Here is a 25,575-nt window from a genome sequence, read left to right as displayed (position 1 = left end):
GATCATTTCTGTGGAAATCCAAGACTCTCGGTTCAATCTTCATCACCATGTTGTTTCCAGAACTGCTCCAAAAAAAGAGTTAAAAAATCCTTAGAGGTGCAAAAGTAGTTTGGAAAAGCAAACGAGCTACTGATGCAGCACGGGACCTCCTGACTCACAGGATCTCGACCAGGGACTAAGACCTATATTAACCATGGACACTATGTACCATGGGTGTTCAGCAGCATATGGGCCGGCAGCCGATGAGTGATGACGAGAGAGACCCGGCTCCTCTGGTTTCACCACAGCTCAGCTCATTTCCAGACCAAGGTTTTCAACTGGAGAGGAGACGTCAAACTTTCACGAAAAGTAAATCCCATAGATATGGAAGAGAGAGATATAGAAGCTATATCGTATAATGTGCTATTTTACTATGCAGCAGTGAGATCTACAATTTAAATTCACATTGAGGAATTTAATCTGTATTTGAAATATTTTTTCTGATGTCACGTGTTTGCATATTAAGTTGTTTTCAAAGCTTTGACTTCAACCGCTTTCATTTGCAATTATGAAAAAAACATTGATACAGAAACACTGTTGAATTAGATTTTTATATATTTTTATGATCAGTTTAGTTACAATTTTACAGTTACTGCAGTGATTTGTTTTTAAGGACTAGGAAACATTTGAACAGGTGAAAGATTATATTTCTTTACAATTAAATATGTACAAGCAAACTTTTAAAGTCTGCTGCTTGAATACAACCATTCATTCGCTTCAATAAAGTCTAGCGTTTAACATTTAATCACAGCACACACCTAAACAAAATGATTAAAAATGCGTTTTAAACATTTAAACGGAAAGTAAGACTGACTTAATTTCAAGCCTGGTGTACAATAAGCAACATTGCTATAATATAATCAAGTGCAAAATATTGATTTAAAACATTTCAAAGGCTTCAGGTTCTAACCGAAGAAAAGGAAGTGGTTTCTTCTTTTCCTTCCTCAACCATCATTTATAAATACACAGGTTTTGTGTAATACCCAGACATGGAAAAGGAAGTATGATTTTAAACATGTGGTCCACTTTAATAATTTCCACACAAAAATGACACAGTCAGATCTTTTCTAAATAAGGAATGCAAGACAAACAGACACTTCACAAACAAGAGACAGATACAAATCTGCTGAAGATTATATAAGAAGGCGAAAGTGAAATAAAAGCTTTGGAAGTGTTTCAAGTCAAGTTTCTGATCAACTGTAATAACAGAGAAATGAGGAGGAACAGTCCGGGTTCTAACCAGAGTTTATACCAGCGATCAGTCACCACGGCTCCCAGAGTTCACCGCGGCCGAGCCGGGTGCAGACGTCTTTCCTGGCTGTCGTGAGATTAAGGCAACAAAGAGTTCACGCTGTATTTGTTCTGCTCAGAAGGAAACAGCGTGAAAAGACTGAGGTTCACGTGGACAGCAAATGAAACAAGTGAAATATTAAAACACTGGTATGCGTGACAGTTTCGGTTGAAATAATATTTAATTTATGCTGGAAAAGAAAGAGCCTATAGGCAGCTGATTATAACTCGGGATATGACCACATCCTCACCACAGCTGGTTGTGATTCTATGCACATTCTTTGAGTCTTCACATTAAAGACAATCTGACGAGTATTAAATCTGTTTCCTGTTTTAAATGTATCTTACTTATGTTGCATAATCTTTCCCTCTTTATTAGCAAAGAAACGTTCAAACATAAGAGGTGGTTATTGAAGATGAATTGTAGATCCAGTGCTTCTCTGATAGGTTTTTAAATCTCTTAATACTTTTTGGCTTCATTAGCATCTGTCAGTTCAACTAGATCTACGTCCCAACATGATTCACCCGTCTCTCACTGGTCTCGATGACCTGAGGTCGCTGCGGCACAGAGACTTCACACCAGCTTCCTGTCCGGGTGGTCCGAGGCCCGCCCGGAGCGCTGGTGTCTGACCTCCAGATGTTTGCTCTGGACGCGGTCGAAGTGCTGGAGCAGCTCGTTGTAATCCACCTGAGCGTGGGAGGTCCGCCTGGAGGCCGTCTGCTGCTTGGAGTCCACGTCCCGGGACTCGTCCAGCGTCCTCATGAGCTCCGGGTTGGGGACGCAGCGCAGGCGGTGGGACAGCAGCCGGAAGGCCTGGCTCTGCGGCAGCAGCATCAGCAGGCCGTACAGCGCCTTGATCAGGTACGGGTTGTTCTCCACGTCCAGCAGCTGCAGCCGCAGGTAGGTGAAGATGGGGCTTTCTACGAGCTGCACCAGCTTGTCCACCTCCATCAGGAAGTCCACCGTCACCTCTAGATCTCCGAACTTCTGGATGAGGTCGTAGGCGTGCTTGTAGTTCTGCGTGAGGAAGCAGAGCGACACCGTGGCCACCGGGTTGTGGCACCAGGAGCGGTAGAGGCAGCGGAACAGGGCGCAGCTCTCCTGGGAGCGCAGGTCCTTCAGCTGGTTGCGGAGCTGGAAGAGCTCGGCCGAGGTGAGCAGGATGGTGTTCAGCGTCTGGACCATGGTGGAGGCGAACTTCAGGTCCTCCTCCTTCAACAGGATGTCGGCCATGGAGTGGAAGATGTTCTCGGCGTGGAGCAGCAGACACAGCTGCCGGATGATGAAAGCTCCTCGGTTCTCCAGGAGCTTCCTCTCCTGACTCAAGCGCTTCAGAAGGTTGATCATGAACTTGTAGAAGTAGGAGTTCATACTGGGAGTGGAGGGGGAGGAGTCAACCGCTTTGGAGCCCGGGACCTTGAGCACCAGTTTGCTGTCGATGCCGTCGCAGGCGCCCGATTGGTCCGTTTGGCCGGCGGGAGATGACGCAATCTCAGCCAGCACCTCCAGATCCTTCAGGACCACCTCGTCGGACTCGTCGGACAGGGTCTTCAGCAGCATGGGGAACAGGCTGTCGGTGTGGCGGAACATTTTGCGCGGCGTCTTGATGTAGAGGTGGTAGAGCCACTTGAGCACGGCGATGCGGGTCATCATCCCGGTGGAGGAGTCGTGGAGGTGCCGGTCCAGAACCTGAACGATCCCATCCAGGTCCAGGGTCACCTGAGGCCGGTCGGAACTCGCCGGAGCGAAGAAGCTGATGTTACTGAAACCCACGGATTCCTGGGACGCGTTCAGCACGTCACTGCAGTCCGCCTCCGTCCGGGGCGGCCCCTCCTCCCGGGCCGGGGACACCGTGCTGCCACTCCTCTCCTCCTCCTCCTCATCCTCGTCATCCTCGGCGGTCACCAGCTTCATCAGGCTGTGGTTGCAGGCGCTGGCCGCTTCCTTGGTGTTCTTCTTCCTGTCGTCGTAGGACAGGCAGGGCAGCACGGCGGTCAGGATGCCCGAGGTGTAGGGCAGCACCACCCGGCCGGCCAGCTGGATGAACTCCCTCATCCAGGTCATGGCCGTGAGCTGGATCAGGTCGTTGGTGAGCTTGGTCTCGTCGGCGACCTGGCAGTGGATGACCAGGACGTTGGCCATCTCGGCGAACTTCACGCTGGACGGCGTCTTCTTGATCTCCTTCAGGAACTCGCCCAGCACCACCTCACACGTCCGGCGGATCTCCTTGCTGTTGTCTCCCAGGATCTGGAAGAGCCCGTCCAGGATCTCGGGCAGGTAGTCCAGCAGGTTGATGTCCGGCACCGTCTCCAGGACGTGGATCCAGGAGATGATGAACTGCCGGGCGTACTGGTTGTTGGAGTAGATCCTCTCCCTCAGCAGCGGGACGAACGCCACCAGGTCGAACTTGTTGCTCTCCGTCACGATGTCCTTCAGCAGTCGGTCCAGGAGCTCGGACCCGCTCTTCACGTTGGGGTCCGGGTCTGCTGCCAGCTTACTGAGGCCGTCGAAGAGCAGGTTGAAGTGGGGCAGCACGGCCCCCCTGGCCACCTAGAGAGAGAGAGAGAGAGAGAGAGAGAGAGAGAGAGAGAGAGAGAGAGAGAGAGAGAGAGAGAGAGAGAGAGAGAGAGAGAGAGAGAGAGAGAGAGGGGGGAGGGAGGGAGGGAGGGAGAGAGAGAGAGAGAGAGAGAGAGAGAGAGAGAGAGATAGATAGATGATAGAGAGATAGAGAGATAGATAGATAGATAGATAGATAGATAGATGATAGAGAGATAGATAGATAGATAGATAGATAGATAGATAGATAGATAGATAGATAGATAGATAGATGATAGATAGATAGATAGATAGATAGATAGATAGATAGATAGATAGATAGATAGATAGATAGATAGATAGATAGATAGATAGATAGACGGAGAGACGGATAGATAGATGGATAGATAGATAGATAGATAGATAGATAGATAGATGGATAGACGGAGAGACGGAGAGACGGAGAGACGGAGAGACGGAGAGACGGATGGATAGATGGATAGATAGATAGATAGATAGATAGATAGATAGATAGATAGATAGATAGATAGATAGATAGATAGATTACTTTATTTATCCCCGAAGGGAAATTAAGTCGTCATAGCAGCCGGTATATTTGAATACAATAAAATACAATACAATAAAATAAAACATATTGAGGTAGAAAGAATAAAAACAGAAACACAAGATAAATAGGTAGATAAGGTGCAGTGGCAAGATGATGGTAATAGTACTGATGATATGATGGTAATGTTATTGTTAGACAGTATATAAGAATAGTACAGTATATATAGTATATAATATAACATAATATATATTTATATATGATAGTAATTATACCAATATAAAAGCAGTTTATGGTAATAATGGCAGCAACAGTATATATAATAATAATAATAGTAATGGTGATATAATAATAATACCTTCACGATGTTATACAGGGCCTCGCAGGCGTAGTAGCGCAGGCGGCTGTCGGAGTCGTTGAAGCAGGTGAGCACCGGCTCGATCAGCTCCTTCAGGTACAGACCCGAGTCCTTCCCCAGGGCGATGGAGCAGGCGGCCAGGCCGATCAGACCCCCCTTGCGGCTGTGGGGGTGCTGCGAGAGCGCGAACTCCGCCGCCAGGATCTGGATCACATGGCGGATCTGCGTGGAGTTGTTCTGGGCCACGAACTCCCGGACCAGCTTCTCGATCTCCAGGGCGGCCACTTTCCTCTTCTCGTACAGTTTGTCGTTCAGAGCCCGGACGATGTTGGGCGTCAGCGGCGCGAAGTCCTTCTCCGGGTTCATGGTGGCGGCTGGTGGGGGGGCGGTGGTGGGGGGGTAGGGGGTGGGGGGGCGGTGGTGGGGGGGTAGGGGGTGGGGGTCTCAGGGGTAAAACCGGCTAGGAAGCGACGCGGAGCGGTTCACTTTCCCCGGACATCTAACGAGAGGAGAGGGGACATCTGTTTCAATGGACGAACCAGGAAGTTTTGTAATGCGACGCAGCTGACCGGTGGCATCCGCCGGAAGTACGTCATGGTTGCTACATGTATTTGGGTCCCTCTCCGCCTGGGGGGGGGAACCGTTAGCTTCAGTTAGCTTAAGTGGAAACGGCTATTGTGTGTTTTTTATTTTTAAAGGAAGCGACACGGAGCGGTTCACTTCCACTGGACATCTACTGGAGGAGAGGCGACATCTGTTTAAATGTTTCAATCATATATAAAGACTAGATGTCTCGTTCGACGGAGCCGGACGGCAACACGTGGCGGCCATCTTGCTACGGGGCAGCTCGCTCACCCATAACATTGTGTCGGTAGTGGTAAATAACCATAACTTGCTCAATTTTCAACCGATTTTTAAACGATGTGGTTTGTTATAAACGTCAGAGATGTAGTTGTGACACTGCATAAATTATTCATTTTTTTCTTGAAAATAACATAATTATTCCAGACATATGAATAATTATGTTATTTTCTAAAAAAAAAAGAATACTTTTTTTTTAAAAAATAACATAATTATTCCAGACTTATGTATAATTATGTTATTTTCTAAAAAAAAATGAATGAATATCTACGTCAGAGATGTAGATATGACACTGCATAAATTATTCATTTTTTTTAGAAAATAACATAATTATTCATAAGTATTGAATAATTATGTTATTTTCTAAAATGACTGCATAACTTATTCATTTTTTTTTGAAAATAACATAATTATTCCAGACTTATGAATAATTATGTTATTTTCTAAAAAAAATGAATAATTTTTTTTTTAATTAATGAAAAATTAATATTTTTTTTGCAAATAACATAATTATTCCAGACTTATGAATAATTATGTTATTTTCTAAAAAAAATGAATAATTTATGCAGTGTCATATCTACATCTCTGACGTTTATAAAAAACCAAACCGTTTAAAAATCGGCTGAAAATTTAGCAGGTTATGGTTATTAACCACTACCAACACAATGTTATGGGTGAGCGAGCTGCCTGTAGCAAGATGGCCGCCATGTGCGGACGTTCGTCTCCGTTGGCCGGCAACGCAGACGAGACATCTAGCCTTTTTTGGGTCCCTCTCCGCCGGGGGGAACCATAGGGGGGGAACCGTTAGCTGACCGGTGGCATCCACCGGAAGTACGTCACGGTTGCTACATGTATTTGGGTCCCTCTACGCCTGGGGGGAACCGTTAGCTCCAGTTAGCTTACGGCTATTGTGTTGTTTTTATGAAATCATAATCCCATTGAATCCGTCGCAGCGATGGCGAGCCGCTTCCCGCTTCACTCGCAGCTCTCCTCCGTCCTGGAGACGATGGCCGGCTCGGCCCTGAGTCAGATCAGCCGCCTGGTGGACGAGGACTCGGCCGAGCTGCAGCTGGAGGTGTCCCGGCTCCTGTTCGCCAACTCCGCGCTGGAGGAGAGAGTGAACCGGCTGGAGAGCGAGCTGAGCACCCTGAGAAGCGAAGCCTCCAACCCGGGGAGAAGCTCCCGCACCGTGGGCGTCCAGACCGTCCGCCCCGGTGATGGAGAGCCGCAGGGTAACTCATCCTCCCCCGGCTCAGGTTGGGTCCTTGTCCCACAAAGTGATCCTCCGCCTGGAAGTGGTCGAGATTTAGTGGGAAAGTGACTAATAAGAGTTTTGCTGCACTTTAAAAGTTCATTTAAACTTTAGGGGAATGGAGGAAAACAATGCAGGAACATAGGGATACTTGCTTTATAATGACTACATGTATCTAACTAATCTGGAAATCATGCTAAAAATGAACAAGTCAAATAAAAGGTGAAAGGAAAATAAAGAAAAAACAAATAAAATGGACGAAAACAATGCAGAAATATAGGGATACTTGCTTTATAATGAATACATGTATCTAACCAATCTGGAAATCATGCTAAAAATGAACAAGTCAAATAAAAGGTGAAAGAAAAATTACACAGAAAACATATAAAATGGAGGAAAATAATGCAGAAACATAGGGATACTTGCTTTATAATGAATACATGTATCTAACCAATCTGGAAATCATGCTAAAAATGAACAAGTCAAATAAAAGGTGAAAGGAAAATTAAACAGAAAACATATAAAATGGAGGAAAATAATTTAGAAACATAGGGATACTTGCTTTATAATGAATACATGTATCTAACTAATCTGGAAAATCATGCTAAAAATGAACAAGTCAAATAAAAGGTGAAAGGAAAATAAAGAATAAACAAATAAAATGGAGGAAAATAATGCAGAAACATAGGGATCCTTGCTTTATAATGAATACATGTATCTAACCAATCTGGAAAATCATGCTAAAAATGAACAAGTCAAATAAAAGGTGAAAGGAAAATAACACAGAACACAAATAAAATGGAGGAAATTAATGCAGAAACATAGGGATACTTGCTTTATAATGAATACATGTATCTAACCAATCTGGAAATAAAAGGTGAAAGGAAAATGACACAGAAAACAAATAAACGGGACAATAAAACTTTAAGATCAACTGTTGCTCTATTTTTCTCTTCATCTGTAAAGATATACATTTAGATATATATATATTTTATATTCTATTTTAAATTTTTGATATTCTATTTTATTGTTATTCTATTTTATTCTTTTTTATTCTATTTTATACTATTTATTTTTGATTTTTTTGGGTTGAAATGACTGAGCATTGCTTAAAGAGAGCCTGTGACCCAAGTATTTCATTGACAGAGACTGCTTCATGTTATCTCTGTTCATTTAACAATAAAAATCTTGAATCTTGAATCTTGAAGGACCAACACTTTTTGGCGACTGTTGTTCTTCGATGTGAACTCTTCTGTCTTCTCTGTTTGACTTCTCAGAGTCCGGGTGCCCGACCATAGAAGCCATCTTTGGGAAAGACTGGTGCATGAGCCTGTGGAAAGACAGAGACCCGTATCATCCGGACACAGACTCACCACAGACTTGTGATAAGGTATGAGGAATAAACAACTGTGTTCAAGATATGCAGGCTTTAAAAGTCCATGTATAGATATAACACTTTATCGATGCCAGTGTGGTTGATGCTTGTTATTTTATATTATGCTAGTAATATAAATTTTCCAGCTAAAGGCAGCACACTTATTAATAACAATGGATGATTTGTAATGCATCTAAACACAACACAAACTGCACCTTTAGCTACATCCTCAAACTTTGTTTTATCCTCTTAAAGGTTCAGTGTGTATGATTTAGGTGAAAGGGATCCATTGGCAGAAATTGAATATAAAATAATCCTAGCGTGTTTTTTCACTTTCATTCAATTTCATCTAAATTGTACAAATTGTTTACCTATGAATGGGCTCTTTATATTTAGGTACTATATATTTACATCGGTAGCAGATCCTCTCTCCGGAGTCCGCCATGTTCTTTACAGGAGCCCAAACTGGACAAACTAAACACCTTTTGAGTTTTTATGACAACTGAAGGTTTCCACAGGTTCTTTTTCATGTTTGGAAGGGGAGGGTGAGGTGAGCTGCATTGTGACACTTCACCACTAGATGTCACTAGATTCTACACACTGAACCTTTCATTATTGACTGAACCTGATTAATCATTTCAACTCTCATCACAGAAATTGTTGCCGTATTAAACTACAGTTCAACAGATGGAATTTTTCTATTTTGACAGTCTGTGGGAACAATATCTGGCCAGATTACAAAAAGTGAGGATTCTGTGGCGGGTGCTGTCAGCTGCTGCAAGCAGGAAACGCTGAGTACAGACGGTAAGACGGTGCAGTGTTGGCACTAAGGACCACACACACGATGAGATGATTTGTCAGCGTTTGTTTTTGTGTATTTCCATGCAGCAGAACCTGAAGAAAGTACAGCTGTGAAACCAGAGCAGCTGTCATCGGGTAACTCGGCTGATGGCAGCACTTCCATGTTGTCAATTGATTGGAAAGGAGAACAGGTCGAGTCTGCAGCTGCTCTTGAGAAACCATCCACGCAGCTGATTTCCAACAACGACACAGAGGAAGCCTTCAGCACTTATATCACGCCAATGGAAGATGGCGACGACGACGTACAGTTTGTTCAAGAAAGTCAGCAGGAGCCTCTGAACGCTGCTGCAGGTCGGCCCAGCAACAACAAGCTGCAGATATCACCAACCCACAACACTGAAAACAGCACGCTTGTGAAAATGGATTCACTAGAAAACCTCACTGTGCTTAATGTAGCAACAGTCGGAGCTCCAAACAAACCAAACTTCACATGCAGAATATGCAGCATGCCATTTCACCACAAGGGCACTCTGACGAGCCACATGAAATCACACAAGTCCAATTTCTGTAGCATTTGTAAGCAGCATTTCAATAACAAGACCAAGCTCAAGTCGCACACCTGCGTGCCTCCACATCCTTCTATGACGGACAGCAAGTCTTGCCACCTGTGTGGGAAGAGCTTTAAAAACCCATCGGCTCTGAGGATGCACTATGTGGTCCACACAGGAGAGAAACCCTTCACGTGCAGCTTTTGTGGGAAGGGGTTCACCCAGAAAGGCAATCTAAAATGTCACATACGCATCCACACTGGAGAGAAACCGTTCAGCTGAGGTAAATGTGGAAAGACATTCACGCCAAAGGTGAACCTCAACGAGCACATGATGGCACACAGACATTCTGAGGTCGTGGGAGACGAGCCTGTAGCGTGAGGACATCTTTAGAACTTCGCTGAAACCTGTCAATGACTGATTTTACTTTTATTTTTATTGATTTAAATGCAAAATAGTTCTGCTCACATTGACTTTAGGGTAGTTAATGTCATGTTTAGTAGCAGGAATGTGAAGCAAATGTTCTATTTCATACCCATGTGTTTTTATTTACCCTTTTATGCAGTTCAGTGTCTGTTGTTCTTTCTATCTTTACAATAAAGAACAGTCACAGTTGGTCACTTTGAGATTCAAATGTTTATTGATAGAACTCTTTCTTTTAAAGTATTTTTGCCTTGAATATAATCTTCAACTTTGGCAGTTTGGAGGGCTGTGAAGGAGGCATGCAGGTGTGAAGGAAATAAAAAAGACATCCCTCTTGGGTTCATTTAGTGTGTTAGCGTGGTGTGTTCTGAGGGAATCCTATCCGGAGTCATACCCAAGATCCACTAATAGCTCTGTCCAGAGGAAGACGGCTCTGATGAGGATCTTTCAATGGAAAGTACAGAATAAAATATAATTTCTTGGTTAACATTTAAGAGACTGAACATTGACAACACTTGTCTCTCCACTATAATGACACAGCCATACAAACACATTTCAGAACAGTAACACCTCTCAGACCTGGACAATGAATACAAATCTTAAAAATATGTGACCAACACAGAACATTTCATGTTATTTCAAAGCAATTGGCTTACCTACTCTCTCCACTGATAAATGCCAATAAATGAAGCGTGGCATGTGGTGAATACAAAGCAGAGTTGAGGCAATGGGCAATGAAGCAAACTGAGGAAGTTGTTTTACTCCAACCTTGTTGTGAAGAGGTAGTTTTAAAGGTTTATGCTACATGTGTGCAAACTGAGCACTTGTCCAAAGCTATTTTGGCATCAACACAGGCCTTTTGTGGTCTGATGGACAGAACAACACTGAGGTATATATGTATATGTAACACATTTCGCCAGTCATAAGACAACATGCATGGGCAAAATGGGAAATATTTTTGGATCAGAAAATGTGTCTCATCTAAGCTGATAATTCTGAAATTGACCTTAAAACAATTTGATGAGGGGATCGTACAAATTGACAACAACCCCCCCGGCCAAGAATCCCACCAAATCAAATGATACACTGAAAGGGATCAATATTATTTATACCCTCATTTTGCTGCTGCAGGATTTCCTATAAAGTAAAACTAAAAACACCAAACAAGCTACAATTTACAGCCCTGTTGACCATTCAGGCTTTTTGATTTAAAATGGGGTATTTGAAATCTCCCTATATAACTCCCCAAACCTCCACCCGCACCCTCAGATCTACAAGTAGCTCGCTCCTTCGGGTTCCCAACACCAAGCTCCGCACCATGGGCGACCGGGCCTTTTGCTCAGCAGCGCCCCGCTTATGGAACGGTCTCCCTGACCACCTGAGGGCAACACAGACCCTGGACTCTTTTAAGACTGGCCTAAAAACCTTTTTATTCAAGAAGGCGTTTTTACTTTGAGTTGAGTTTTTTTAGGACTTTGTTTTTAACTATGTACTTGTGGCACTCTGAGATCCTCGGATGAAGAGTGCCTTACAAATAAAATGAATTATTATTATTAATTATTATTATATACATACTGGCACATGCTGGACCACTGTGAGAACAACCGAAAGCACCGCTCATCACAGCCAGACATCTCACCAAAAACAGCCACGTGGTCGTTTGACAGGTCAAGTGAAACACTGGTGGTGATTTAAGCCGTACTTGTAAGCATAACACTTCCCACAGTCCACACAGCTGTAAGGCTTTTCACCGGTGTGTGTCCGGAGGTGAATGTTCAGGGAGCTTTTCTGGGAGAAGCTCTTGCCGCAGCTGGGGCAGCTGTACGGCTTCTCCCCCGAGTGCACGCGCTGGTGCAGCTTCAGGTAGGTCTTCTGAGCGAATCTCTTGCCGCACACGGAGCAGCTGAACGGCTTCTCACCGGAGTGGCGCCGGATGTGGACTTTTAAACTGCTCAAGTAGTTGAACAGTTTCCCACAGAATAAGCACTCGAACCGTTTTGTTGGCTTTAATTGTTTGGGCTGAATCGTGAGCTCTTTCCTGGTGTTCATGTGGATGTCGTTGGTGTAGTCAGGGTATTCGGCGGTGGCTGGAGGAGGGTTTGTGTTGTCGGCCAGAGTGCTCATTGTCGCGTCGTCTATTAACTTGTCCATGATTGTCGGGTGCGTGCGTAGAAGTGTTTGACTGTCGGCCGTCATGGGGAAGTTGTTTAACTCCCCCGGGTGAAGCTCCAGCTCATCCACAGACCTGTGAAGCATGGTGTCCTCCTCGAACATCCCAGCAACTGTTGAGTGAGAATAAATGTGGTTATACCACAGCAACTTCAGGGATTACAATTATTTGTTTTGTTATCTTTTATTATCTCACTTTTTCTGCTATCTGTGAAAGTCATCTGCTGACCGATGGGATGATCATCGTATATCTCCTCCTTGACAAAGATGGTATCAGGCTCTCTCTCCGTCAGGTCTATGGCCTGCAGGTGAGAAACAGCTTTGTAAATTAAAGGTAACTCGATCAGATAGATAGATAGATAGATAGATAGATAGATAGATAGATAGATAGATAGATAGATAGATAGATAGATGGATAGATGGATAGATGGATAGATGGATAGATGGATAGATAGATAGATAGATAGATAGATAGATAGATAGATAGATAGATAGATGGATGGATGGATGGATGGATGGATGGATGGATGGATGGATGGATGGATGGATGGATGGATGGATGGATGGATGGATGGATGGATGGATGGATGGATGGATGGATGGATGGATGGATAGATAGATAGATAGATAGATAGATAGATAGATAGATAGATAGATAGATAGATAGATAGATAGATAGATAGATAGATAGATAGATAGATGATAGATTACTTTATTCATCCCCGAAGGGAAATTAAGTCGTCATAGCAGCCGGTATATTTGAATACAATAAAATACAATACAATAGAATAAAATAAAAAATATTGAGGTAGAAAGAATAAAAACAGAAGCACAAGATAAATAGGTAGATAAGGTGCAGTGGCAAGATGATGGTAATAGTACTGATGATATGATGGTTATGTTATTGTTAGACAGTATATAAAAATAGTGCAGTATATATAGTATATAATATAACATAAAATATGTTTATATATGATAGTAATTATACCAATATAATAGCAGTATATAGTAATAATGGCAGCAACAGTATATATAATAATAATAGTAAATATAATAATAATAATAAAATGTACACATGTATAAATATGTTTATATAGACTTATATATACAAAGAATATACAGAGAGTATGATATAATATGATATGACATATAGTAGAGGTTTAAATATAAGTATTTGACTATACAATAGATAATATATATACTATGAGTGTAAGAATATGTAGACAGAGTGTGCAAAAGACAATATTATTGTATAAAATGATATATAATATCAATATGGTTTACATTAACACATATCACATATGATGTGAAGTAAGTGTATATGGAGCAGAGTGTTGTACAGGTCCACAGTGCAAGGAGACAGGTTTATTTAGTCATTTCAGTTCACTAAGAAAGAATAGATCATTCAAAAGTTGAAAACCAGTTCCTGAGTGGTTGACTAACCGGTGCTCCCATGCTTGTCATTGCAGGAGGCTCCATTGTTTCTTTTCTGTGAGAGGGGAGTTTCTCTTCTCTCCAGAAGTCCATACACCAGTCCTTCCCAAAAACTCCATCGATGGCCGGAGCAGGTTGATGAAGTTCTGGAGGACAAAGCAGATATGAACTTGAGATCTCCAACAGATGGTTATCAAAGTGAAAGTCTTTTTCATTGAGACTAAATGTGAAGGCCTGCGAATGAAGATCAGCACTTTGGCCAAAACAGCGCTACGATAAATTCTACATTCAGGTTGTTTGACTTTGTTTCAGAGAGGAAGTGATCGACTCCATGGTCAGTTTGCGCTGCTACTCAACTACATTGCATTTTAAGGGCTATCGTCCAACTCCTTCATATCAATGTTGACGAGATGAAGGCTTCCAAAAAAAGTGAAGCCACAGCACCTCGATCTCCACCTGGTGGCTGGATGCAGAATTGGTGATTAATCCCGCCTCCTCCATGTTAGTGGACGAAACACAGACCAAACTAAAACGTCAAAGTACACATTCAATCATTGTTTCTCATGAGTTCTGTCATTTTAAGCAGTTCTTCTCACAGTATTCTATATTCAAGTTTCTTATTTTATGGTAATTTTGGTGTTAATAATCAATTTGATGTTGTCAATATGGGGGGTGAAATGTCATGATTGACAGCTGAGACTGGCTGTTGATTGGTCACTACCACAGCTCGATCCCCCCCACTCACTTGTTCCCACATTCAACAATTGTAGCAGCATTTGTGGATAGTGGGAGGAAGAGGGGGCGTGTCATCCATCTTTATATACATGGGTGGATGACATGACGCATGATTTTTCTGTAACTAAGTGTGAATGTTTATTTAGATGCATTTAACCACTTAAACAACACATGGATGTGATGCATATTATGGTACTTTGTTTTAAACTTATGATTTTGTATGAAATATCTGTTATGTTTTGATTATATTTTAAGGTGAATACGCAAAATGTCCTGCGGTGTGACCGTAACATAGGTGAAGCATTAAACTTACATATTAACAAAATAAACCAGAAATATCTGGAGCAGGTAATAACTGCCTTGGCATTATATTGTATATCATGACTTTATTAATATTAGGTTTTAATATGCACAAAACTAGTATATTAGTATTTACAGCAAAATAACTTTCGTAACACCAATGCTGTCCTGTGGCGTGACATGGAAAATCAGATTTTTGAAAGGGCAGTTACATGGACAACTATGGGGGACTAGCAGTTTAAAAAAAATCAGCATTTGAACATTATAATTTCATACAACTGTAATCCTCATTAGAACTTTATTAAAAAAATACTGTTTCACCCTTATTTGTCAACTACCCACTTATCTAAGGTGAGAGCTCACACCACAACTGACATCAGTCAAGCAATTATTTTAAAATAAACTAGAAAAAAAAAATGAATATTTAAATCCAAACACAGCAGCATCAGCAGCCTTTAAAATGATTGTGCCTACATGGATAATATCATTAAACTAACACATATTATTATATTAATATATTACACTGTACTACATTGCATATTGCAATTTGACACTGTTCACTGTTTTGCTTTTTGCATTGTGCATTTCACCTTTTACTTCACTTTTTATATCTTTTATCTTTTATAGATTTTTATATAGATATGTTTATGTCTAAATAAATGCTACCTTGTATAAATATTAGAAAAAGTGAGTAAATAAGAAGTAAATAGTGAAAAAATGCATATAGTGTTTTTTTATTATTACTATTGTTTTTCTTATGTGTGGTGTATTTATTGTGTTTTTATGTTTCTATGTTCATTGTATGCACCAATAACCAGAGCAAATTCCAGGTAGGTGTAAACCTACTTGGCAATAAATACTTTCAGATTTTGATTCTGTCTGATGTCACACCATCTTCCTGTGGTCACCCACGCCCCCCACGCCCCCCTGCAGTGGTTCAGCCCCCCCACCCATGTTGAGAACACAAACAGCTCCACAAACATCCTCCAGAAAACCACTAAACAATAGAAGCTGAACATTACACCAGTGGATCTTCAATCCCAGCCTCCCTTAGCTTTAGCCTGCTTCACCTAACACCACCGGGGTGGAGCAGCTAGCTACAGCCTGTCAAACAGAGACCGGGGGCTGGCTGACACCTCCACCCGCCGGAGCGAGCCCGGGGACCGGCTGGGTCCGGGGGTCTGTGACCGGCCTGACCTGCGGGGAGCCGGCGGCCGACGCTGTGGACGCTGTGGCCGGGGAAGGTCTGCGGCTCCCGGGCGGCTCGCAGCTGGAGCTCCAGCGAGTAGCAGCGCTTCTTCAGAGCCTCGTTCTCCGTCTTGTGCAGCGACATCTCGGCGTGAAGGACGGAGGAGCACTCGTCCGCCAGGGAGCTGATCTCCAGCAGAGCCGCCTGGGTCACTTTGTCCAGGATGACGGCCAGCTGCGTCCGGAAGCTCCGGTTCGTGGTGTCGCACATCATCGCGACGGGGAGACGGGATATTTCGAAACTGCTTTTTTTATTTTAGGGAGGAAAAATGTCCCAGCGCAGCGACGCTGATTTCTGGTCCAGTATGTTATAGCTGTACCGCGAGGGATTGTGGGAAATCTGTAAATTGCGTTGCGATATTAACGAGGGGTACTTGAAGGCAGCACACAGCGTAGAGGCAGGTCAGTTTTATTAATATAACACGTTTAATACAGTTAGAGGTAAATTCATATAAAATTAATGTAAAAATATAAACACTGTTATATTAATTTATGGCAAATAAATGGAAATCTGTAAATTGCGTAGCGATATTAACGAGGGGCACTTGAAGGCAGCACACAGCGTAGAGGCAGGTCAGTTTTGTTAATATAACACGTTTCATACAGTTAGAGGTAAATTCATATAAAATTAATGTAAAAATATAAACACTGTTATATGAATTTATGGCAAATAAATGGAAATCTGTAAATTGCGTAGCGATATTAACGAGGGGTACTTGAAGGCAGCACACAGCGTAGAGGCAGGTCAGTTTTATTAATATAACACGTTTCATACAGTTAGAGGTAAATTCATGTGAAATTAATGTAAAAATATAAACACTGTTATATTAATTTATGGCAAATAAATGGAAATCTGTAAATTGCGTAGCGATATTAACGAGGGGTACTTGAAGGCAGCACACAGCGTAGAGGCAGGTCAGTTTTGTTAATATAACACGTTTCATACAGTTAGAGGTAAATTCATATAAAATTAATGTAAAAATATAAACACTGTTATATTAATTTATGGCAAATAAATATTAATTTATGGCAATCTGTAAATTGCGGTGCGATATTAACGAGGGGTACTTGAAGTCAGTACACAGCGTAGAGGCAGGTCAGTTTTGTTAATATAACATGTTTCATACAGTTAGAGGTAAATTCATATAGAATGTATGTAAAAATATAAACACTGTTATATTAATTTATGGCAAATAAATATTAATTTATGGCAATCTGTAAATTGCGTTGCGATATTAACGAGGGGTACTTGAAGGCAGCACACAGCGTAGAGGCAGGTCAGTTTTATTAATATAACACGTTTCATACAGTTAGAGGTAAATTCATGTGAAATTAATGTAAAAATATAAACACTGTTATATTAATTTATGGCAAATAAATATTAATTTATGGAAATCTGTAAATTGCGTTGCGATATTAACGAGGGGCACTTGAAGGCAGCACACAGCGTAGAGGCAGGTCAGTTTTGTTAATATAACACGTTTCATACAGTTAGAGGTAAATTCATGTGAAATTAATGTAAAAATATAAACACTGTTATATTAATTTATGGCAGTGAGAAAAGATGGGGGCTAAGACGACTGCCCTGGGGTCAGGGTAGGAAATTTACATATTTTGTAACTGACTGAAATCCAGGGGCATTTGAAAAAATTGGGGGCACTTTTTGAAACTTGCGAAATAATATTTAACCTTTGTTCAAAATAATAAATATACTTATTTAGGCTTACAGTATATGAGCAATTGCCATCAAATGGCAAAGATACGACTATTAGGCAGTAGTCTACAGATTGAAAGTGTTTTCATTTTTTACCAAAAAACAAACAGAAAACATAAATCAGGCAAACACATTGAATTTTATTCTCATTTCTTTGTGGTTATTTATTAATATTATTCCTTTTTTTGGGTGGATTTGCAACTTAATAACTCTCACTGCTGTAGAAAAGTGAAGTGCAGACCCTGTTTGCCTTGGCACTGAAAAGACCCTAAAGTACATGATGATAATAATAATATCAACAATGATGATAATGTGAATAATAATAATAATTCTTAGGTCCTGACCCATACTGCATCCTTTTTTCAAAATGTTGTTTTAATGAGTCCAGTAGTTTTGTGTAATCCCGCAGACTTACAGAAACACAAACAGAAGAAACAGTATGTGTGTGTGTGTGTGTGTGTGTGTGTGTGTGTGTGTGTGTGTGTGTGTGTGTGTGTGTGTGTGTGTGTGTGTGTGTGTGTGTGTGTGTGTGTGTGTGTGTGTGTGTGTGTGTGTGTGTGTGTGTGTGTGTGTGTGTGTGTGTGTGTGTGTGTGTGTCAGGTGAGGATCCAGAAGACGGTGAGCACGGCCATGAGGCCGTTGAGGACGACAGCTCCATAACCCACCTGAGACCGATGGCCAGGTTCATCTCTATGAGGAAACACAGAGAGGCAAGGCAGTTCTTAACATGACGTCATCCTCTGCTGTTTACCAGTGAGTTCAAACACAAGGAACCACACTACACACTCGTCCAACACCCTGTTACTAGGGGTGGGAATTGGCAAAAATGTGACGATTCAATAGTATTGCGATTCTGCGATTTATTGCCATTCATGTCCCCCATATTATTCAAAGGCATTACAAAAAATGAGGAAAATAAGACTGCTCAACTCACTTCAAATGTCACATTTAATTCTGTGAACAACATTGTCTTCTACACATTAACTGAAGTGCAAAAACTTTGTCCTTGAACATTCAGGACACAGGACCTTTGTAATTATTTTCTGAATAGGAGACCTCTCACATGAACACTGAGCTCAATCATATAAATAAGAGTAACCTAGAGCTTCAATCAAATTGAGACCTGCAAGGTCATGACCCAAAATGTTAAATTCATTTGGGAATATTGGCATTTTTGTTCAGAAAAAGGAGTTGGTCAACATGCTCAGATGTTAAAGTTCCTCTGGAACGTTACTATATCTCCTGCAGTGGAGAACACACTAGGTATCTGAAACTCTGAAACTCTCCTCGTCATGCTTTGCCAGCCAGGGGCTGTTACATATATAATTGTAAATAAATATTAAAAAAAAAAAAAAAATTGCGATACTGAACAGAATCGATTTTTCCCCCCACCACTACCTGTTACCTGAGGTGGGCCGGTGGCAGCGGTGACAGGAAGCCCTTGCCCGGCTGGTATGAGTCCAGGTAGGTGAGAGTCCACGAGAAGACGCAGCAGATGAATCCAACGACTACTGACAGCACAAGGATGCTCCAGAAACCTGCACAAATGCAAAAGCATCATCAAATTAGTTTTAATCTGTATTTATTTTTGTAAACCCGACTAAAGTGGGAGTAGAAGTACTTTCAGCTCTTTATTACAGATGGAGGATTGTATGCTGACTTCATGTAACTGTACGTAGAGATGACAGAGAGAGAGACGTCCTGATACTCACCCAGGATTCTCTCTTCAGTCCCGTCCTCTCCTCTCACTCTCCCTGCCCGCAGCTCTGAAACAGTCACAGCAGCAAAAGCATCATTCTCATAAATCAGAATCAGAAGTATTTTATTGCCAAGTACGTTCACACATACAAGGAATTTGCTCTGGTTATTGGTGCAAACAATGAACATAGAAACATAAAAACGCAATATATACAACATACATAGGAGAGCAATAAAAAATAGGAAACCAGTATTTATTTACTCACTGTTTACTTCTTATTTACTCACTTTACCAATATTAATACAAAGTAACATTTATTTTGACAAACATTTCTGAATAAAAAGATATAAAAGATAAAAGATATAAAAAGTGAAGTAAAAAGTGAAATGCTAAATGCAAAACAGTTAACAGTGTCAGATTGCAACATGATGAACATGATACATATCACTGTTAGTGTGTTTGGGTCGTTTCATTGAACATTTGCCTAAAGAAATCAAATGTGGACGAATTTCCACTTCGTCATCCCTTCTTAAATAATATCCTTTATGAGAGAAAGAGAAAACTAGATGATGAGGAAAAATAAACGAACATGGCAGTACAGACACTACTCAAGTTTAGCTTTTATTTCAAGTTATTTATGACGTTCTATAGATTTATATTGTGCCAGCTAAAAGATAGATAGATAGATAGATAGATAGATAGATAGATAGATAGATAGATAGATAGATAGATAGATAGATAGGTAGATAGATAGATAGATAGATAGATAGATAGATAGATAGATAGATAGATAGATAGATAGATAGATAGATAGATAGATAGATTACTTTATTCATCCCCGAATGGAAATTAAGTTGTCATAGCAGCCGGTATATTTGAATACAATAAAATACAATACAATAAAATAAAAAATATTGAGGTAGAAAGAATAAAAACAGAAACACAAGATAAACAGGTAGATAAGGTGCAGTGGCAAGATGATGGTAATAGTACTGATGATATGATGCTAATGTTATTGTTAGACAGTATATAAAAATAGTACAGTATATATAGTATATAATATAACAATGTACATTTATATATGATAGTAATTATACCAATATAATAGCAGTATATAGTAATAATGGCAGCAACAGAATGCTAAGGTTGACACCTTTAAGGCTTTTATTGTTCTTCACATTTTGAAAATTGGAAGGTTTTAATGTTCTTTATTTAAATGCAGGTGAAACATTTCAATTTAAAAACACTTCCTACACGAGATTATTTACAACATATTATAACATTGAGGAATGCGGTTTGAGGGGCGGGGCCTGGGAGATTCTGCTTCTAACCAAAGAGCCAAGAAACACTTCCACAAAGTTAATTAAAAGTTACTTAATAGTTATTAAATGTTATTAAACGCGTTACCTTTCAGGATGGGGTAGATGAAGGCGCACAAGCAGCCGACCGCGGACACACACCCCGCGGAGCCCAGGACGGACAGGCCGACCACGGACCAGCGTCGGGGGTCGTACCGGGGGGAGAGCGGCTGTTCCGCGACCCCTGACCCGACCCTCCCGCCGGGTCCCTCGGGGGAAGAGCCTGGATGTTCCATGTCTTTTAAAAAAAAACTCCGTGTTCCGCTGCCCAGTCAGGAACTCTTCTCACTTTCTGCTCTGCCCATATTCAGGTGGGACTTCCGCATTCAGAAATGTCCCTCGGGCTGTTCCGTATCTGTAGTTCGATTCTATTTATTTATCAGAATCATACAGTCTATGATCAGAATCAGAAAGGATTTATTGCCAAGTAGGTTTACACCTACCTGGAATTTTCTTTGGTGAAAAGGTGCATACATTTAAGTACTTTACATAAGAAAGAAATAACTGTATATAAAACAAATATATATACAAGACATCAAAGTTAAATAAAGAGTAAAATGCAAAACAGATATATACAAGATATAAAAAGTCTTAAAAAAAAAGTTTACTTTATACTTACTACAGTATAGCTTGAGATAACTCCAGAGCGACCCCTCCCTCCATTGTTTCACAGCATTTGCTATTGAAGAGCAAATTTTCTGGCATTTGGAATATTGCAACTTCAACATATTTATTATTGACAGATGAGAGTGATTCACTTATTTGTTTGTTCCTCAGGGTCAGTTCAGAAAAGGTGTTTTTTTGTATTGTCAAGTGTGTATTTTTTGTATTGTAGCATAATATCAGGTTTCAATTGAGATATGAAAGGAAAGCAGCAGAAAGTAAGTACTTACACTTTATAAAAATCTGCCACTCAAATCTGGAGCAAAGATAAAAACCTTTATTATAAATATTTAATTTCAAACAAACAGCTGTGGACGTTACATTTGACTGTTCTAAGTGGTTCCATTGATTAATGTCACACTGAATGTTGAAGCAGCAGAATCATACATGGTCAGACCCGGATCTAAATGTACTGCCAGGTGTTTCTTCAGATTACAGTTCTTGGTGAAACCTTTGCCACATTTGATACAAACAAAGGGTTTCTCTCCGGTGTGTGTGCGCTGGTGCATATCAAGAGTGCATTTCTGAATGAAGCCCTTCCCGCAAATTGGACAGCGATACGGCTTCTCCCCGGTGTGTGTGCGCTGGTGTGTGTACAGATGTCCTTTCTGTGCGTATCTCTTTCCACACAGCGTGCACCTGAAGGGTTTCTCTCCCGTGTGACTCCTCTGGTGGATCTCCAGCTGGCTGAAGCACCTGAAGCTCTTGCCGCACTGCAGGCAGGCGAACCTCTTGGCCCCGGTGTTCCTCAAAGTGTGAATCTTCATGTTCCTGAGCACGCTTAAGCTCTGGGAGGCAACGTTTTGAGCGATGCTTTTCCCGGGCTCTGGGTTTGATGTGTTTGCAGGGGCGAGCTGTTGATTCCACTGTGTTACCCCCCTCCCTGGTGCAGCGGGGGGGGGCTGGGCGTTCAGGGTCACAAAGCGTTCAGGAGGGAACACGGGCTGATGGCGTTCTGCGATGGGTTTGTGGCTCTTCATCACATCCGAGCTCCTCTGAGCGTCTGTGACCGCTTTCCTTCCTGTTGACATCACACAAGTATGTTGAAATGAGAAATATTAGATTAGATTAGATTCAACTTTATTGTCATTGCACAAGTACATATGCAACGAAATGCAGTTTAGCGTCTAACCAGAAGTGCAAGAAAAAGGCAGTAAAAGTGCAGAGTATCGTGCATATTAAAGTGAAAATGTAATAAATAAGATCTGTACAGTAGAAATATATATGGAATATTACAGTATTAACAGGAATTGTAGGATATAAGGACTATGAATACACTATGAGCAGGATAAAAATATAAATATATATAAATATGAATACACTATTGGCGGGATAGTAATAAAAAACAAAGTAACAGTGGCAGTCCAAGCCAGGGTGGAGTCAAACATGAATTCACTGATATCATAATAAAGTTATTCTTCATCATACCCTTTAAAACATTGTTTCTAATAGTGCTGGGCAATAAACCAACATCACTAAGTATCACAATATAATTTTAGCAAAAGCAATGCACTACAAGTTTGATGTATATTGATATGAAGATTGTGAAAGCACAGAAGGAAGATAAACCACATAACTGATCTCATCTCAGTCTTGTGAAATGTTTAGCTGTTTCTCAAGTGTTAATCATTCTGAGTTTAAAACCACAAATGTCACTCAGGATCACAAATCAGTATTTTAAACTGAAAGAAATAATAATGTGAGATTAATTGTGATAATTATCAGTAACTTGTACATTTAAAACTCACTGGTTCCACTGGTCCTGTCTCGCTGAGTGTCCCTGGTCTCCACCTCTGCAGGCTCCTCCTTCACCACGATCAGATCAGGCTGCTCTTTCTGTGGAGGCTGTTGAGAAAACAATGTACAAATTGCACCTGTTATAAATGAAGGACAGTATATGATATAATGGCGATTAGACTTTATGATGAGAGCAGAGTTACCTCAGCTGCAGCCTCCTCAACGTGATGCAAGCTGCTGATCTCAGTGGAGGAACTTGTGCTTTCCCAGTGGATCTCACTGGGCGGAAAAAAACACACCTTGGATTAATACACCAGGCAGGATGGCACACAGGACATGGTGGCAACTCCCTATCACCACTGGGGTTGCAAAGGGGCGGAAAGTTTCTGGTAAATTTCCGGCAGTGGTGTATAAAGTACTTTAAAGCCATACTTGAGTAAAAGTACAGATATCTTACCTGAAAGTGACTTCGGTAAAAGTAAAAGTCTCCCGTCAGAAAATGACTTGAGTAAAAGTCTTAAAGTAGCTCATATTAAATGTACTTAAGTATCAAAAGTATCTGGTGTTGACATTTAGTAAAGTAAAAGTACAAGTACCAGAATTAAAAATGCAAAGTGCTTTTTATAGTAGGTCTAAGACGTCATTTAAAAGTTGATATGATCAAACGTGTTATATTGTTGTACTGTTCCTTGAGAAAAAAAAATGAAAAAAATGATAAAAAAATAAATACTATATATATAATATATATATCTCAAATAGTAATGGACTAGTGCGTAAAGCCCGTGGTGCGCTAACCTCCGCTGCTCAAGTAACAAGACAGTTTTGAGAATGTAAGAAGTAGAACGTACCGAAATTGGTGTTCAAATGTAACGAGTAAAAGTAAAAAGTCGTCAGGAAAATAAATACTCAAGTAAAGTACAGATATGGGAAAAATCTACTTAAGTACAGGAACGAAGTATTTGTACTTCGTTCCTTCCCACCACTGATTTCCGGAAACTTTCCACGGGAATATTAAGCTCGGGAATTTTGAAAAAAACAACAACTATGCAAATGAAACGCTGAGCAATAAAAACATCATTCAAAACTCTATTTTAAAGATGTATGGAACGTTGAGTTTCAAGCCTCCACTGTGCATTCTTCCATCACATGCACAGATAACTCCCAGCATGCTTCACTCTACAGCAGGGCTATTGAGGCCTGCTGTAGAGTGAAGGACTAGTCAGGTAAGTTTCCATGATATTACTGGGAAAATATATTAGCATGCTGATTGAGGATTGTTCATCTGTTCATCTAGACTATTTCCATTCATTTATCCATCAATTGTAACATATATTTACAGACGATTCCAATTGTTTGGCTAACTATTTATATCTCTGGCATTGCATTAGTGTTTTTTTACAAACTTTTTTCTCATCTTATTCTACAGAACAATGCCACGTGCACTCTCTCATGTGTGGAGACATTTCACCTCATCCAATGTAGAAGGAGAGGCTGTGTACATTTGCAAATACTGTGCAAAGACCTATGTTAAGAATGACACAACGATGCAGAAGCATATAGTCAAGTGCCCAAAGTTTCCTCAGGGCTCAAATCAGCCTATGACACAACAAAATGTTTATATTTATGTCTGTATATGACAAGGTAAATACAGTTAGTATAAATTACCCACAACATTTCCAGTTTATTCCCGTTAATCCCCATGGAAAGTTTCCAACTTTGAATATACCCGGAATTTTGAAACCCTAACCCACACAGGAGTTCACCTCTTCATGGCAGCTCTGGTCCTGCCCGGCTCCTGGTCTCTGTGGACCGGAGCTTCCCTCCTCACCACCAGCGCCTCCTGCCGGCTGCCCCCCCCCTGGGCCATGTACAGCAGCTTCTCCATCAGCTGCAGCTTCTCGCTGAGGGAGCAGATCTCGTTGCGTCCTCGGGTGATCTCGATCTTCAGCATCTTCGACTCGATCTCTACCAGTTTGCTGATTTCCATCACGGCCGTTTTGGAGATCGCGTCCATGATGGAGCCGAGCTGCGTGTGGAAGGAGAAGGCGGTGGACATGGTGTTTCCTCAGGGTCTCTCTGACGTGGACGGACGAGCTGCTTGTCGGTGGTTATTGTTAATATGTAGTTATTATAATATCACGCACGGGAGGAGCAGCGTGTGTGCATGACAGCGAGGTACGAGTGTGTCAACAAGAACTCAAGTGGTCGGTGGACTGACCGGCGCCCTGCTGCCACCTGCCGGATGGGATGAATCATTACGGTTTACGAAACTACAATATTTTGTCTGATCTTAATCTTGTATTCCCTTTTATTTATGTATTTAATCATTAGTCTATGATTTGTAACATAGCTCTAAATATACTAAGATATTTTCTTAATTGTCTTTTTTTACTTATCAGGAGTGGATTGACTCGAAATGGGTAAATTAGTTAAGACTCCACTAACCAGAAGGCAGTGCGGTGTAAACCAA

The 25,575-nt window shown here is 41.1% G+C and overlaps 4 protein-coding genes across 5 annotated transcripts; 1 reads left to right on the top strand and 3 right to left on the bottom strand.

The window, feature by feature from the left end:
- Window positions 1–609: 609 nt before the first annotated feature.
- On the bottom strand, window positions 610–5,154 carry vac14 (vac14 homolog (S. cerevisiae)). Its single transcript, XM_061089992.1, has 2 exons — window positions 4,789–5,154; window positions 610–3,880 (listed from the first exon to the last, which is right to left on the bottom strand). The coding sequence occupies exons 1-2, from the start codon at window positions 5,152–5,154 to the stop codon at window positions 1,904–1,906; spliced, it is 2,343 nt and encodes a 780-aa protein (XP_060945975.1). The 3' UTR covers window positions 610–1,903.
- Window positions 5,155–6,514: 1,360 nt separating this feature from the next.
- On the top strand, window positions 6,515–10,391 carry LOC133023647 (zinc finger and BTB domain-containing protein 17). 2 transcript variants are annotated; one of them, XM_061090722.1, is made up of 4 exons: window positions 6,515–6,881; window positions 8,179–8,291; window positions 8,987–9,080; window positions 9,168–10,391. In XM_061090722.1, the coding sequence occupies exons 1-4, from the start codon at window positions 6,605–6,607 to the stop codon at window positions 9,905–9,907; spliced, it is 1,224 nt and encodes a 407-aa protein (XP_060946705.1). In that variant the 5' UTR covers window positions 6,515–6,604; the 3' UTR covers window positions 9,908–10,391. The 2 variants fall into 2 exon arrangements, with proteins under 2 accessions (XP_060946705.1, XP_060946704.1); XM_061090721.1 differs by having other exon boundaries at window positions 9,165–10,391.
- On the bottom strand, window positions 10,247–25,197 carry LOC133023738 (zinc finger protein 619-like). Its single transcript, XM_061090800.1, has 12 exons — window positions 24,869–25,197; window positions 23,309–23,384; window positions 23,117–23,213; window positions 21,703–22,389; window positions 20,755–20,928; window positions 19,361–19,414; window positions 19,054–19,186; window positions 18,266–18,338; window positions 15,884–16,109; window positions 13,661–13,797; window positions 12,414–12,519; window positions 10,247–12,330 (listed from the first exon to the last, which is right to left on the bottom strand). Exons 1-12 carry the CDS (start codon window positions 25,159–25,161, stop codon window positions 11,717–11,719), a joined length of 2,670 nt encoding a protein of 889 aa, XP_060946783.1. The 5' UTR covers window positions 25,162–25,197; the 3' UTR covers window positions 10,247–11,716.
- On the bottom strand, window positions 18,224–21,021 carry arl6ip6 (ADP-ribosylation factor-like 6 interacting protein 6). Its single transcript, XM_061090723.1, has 4 exons — window positions 20,755–21,021; window positions 19,361–19,414; window positions 19,054–19,186; window positions 18,224–18,338 (listed from the first exon to the last, which is right to left on the bottom strand). Exons 1-4 carry the CDS (start codon window positions 20,939–20,941, stop codon window positions 18,245–18,247), a joined length of 468 nt encoding a protein of 155 aa, XP_060946706.1. The 5' UTR covers window positions 20,942–21,021; the 3' UTR covers window positions 18,224–18,244.
- Window positions 25,198–25,575: the final 378 nt, after the last annotated feature.

Source organism: Limanda limanda, chromosome 17 (assembly GCF_963576545.1).
Source record: "Limanda limanda chromosome 17, fLimLim1.1, whole genome shotgun sequence".
In the NCBI taxonomy this organism is placed as follows: domain Eukaryota; kingdom Metazoa; phylum Chordata; class Actinopteri; order Pleuronectiformes; family Pleuronectidae; genus Limanda; species Limanda limanda.
This window is presented reverse-complemented; position numbering and strand designations above follow the sequence as displayed.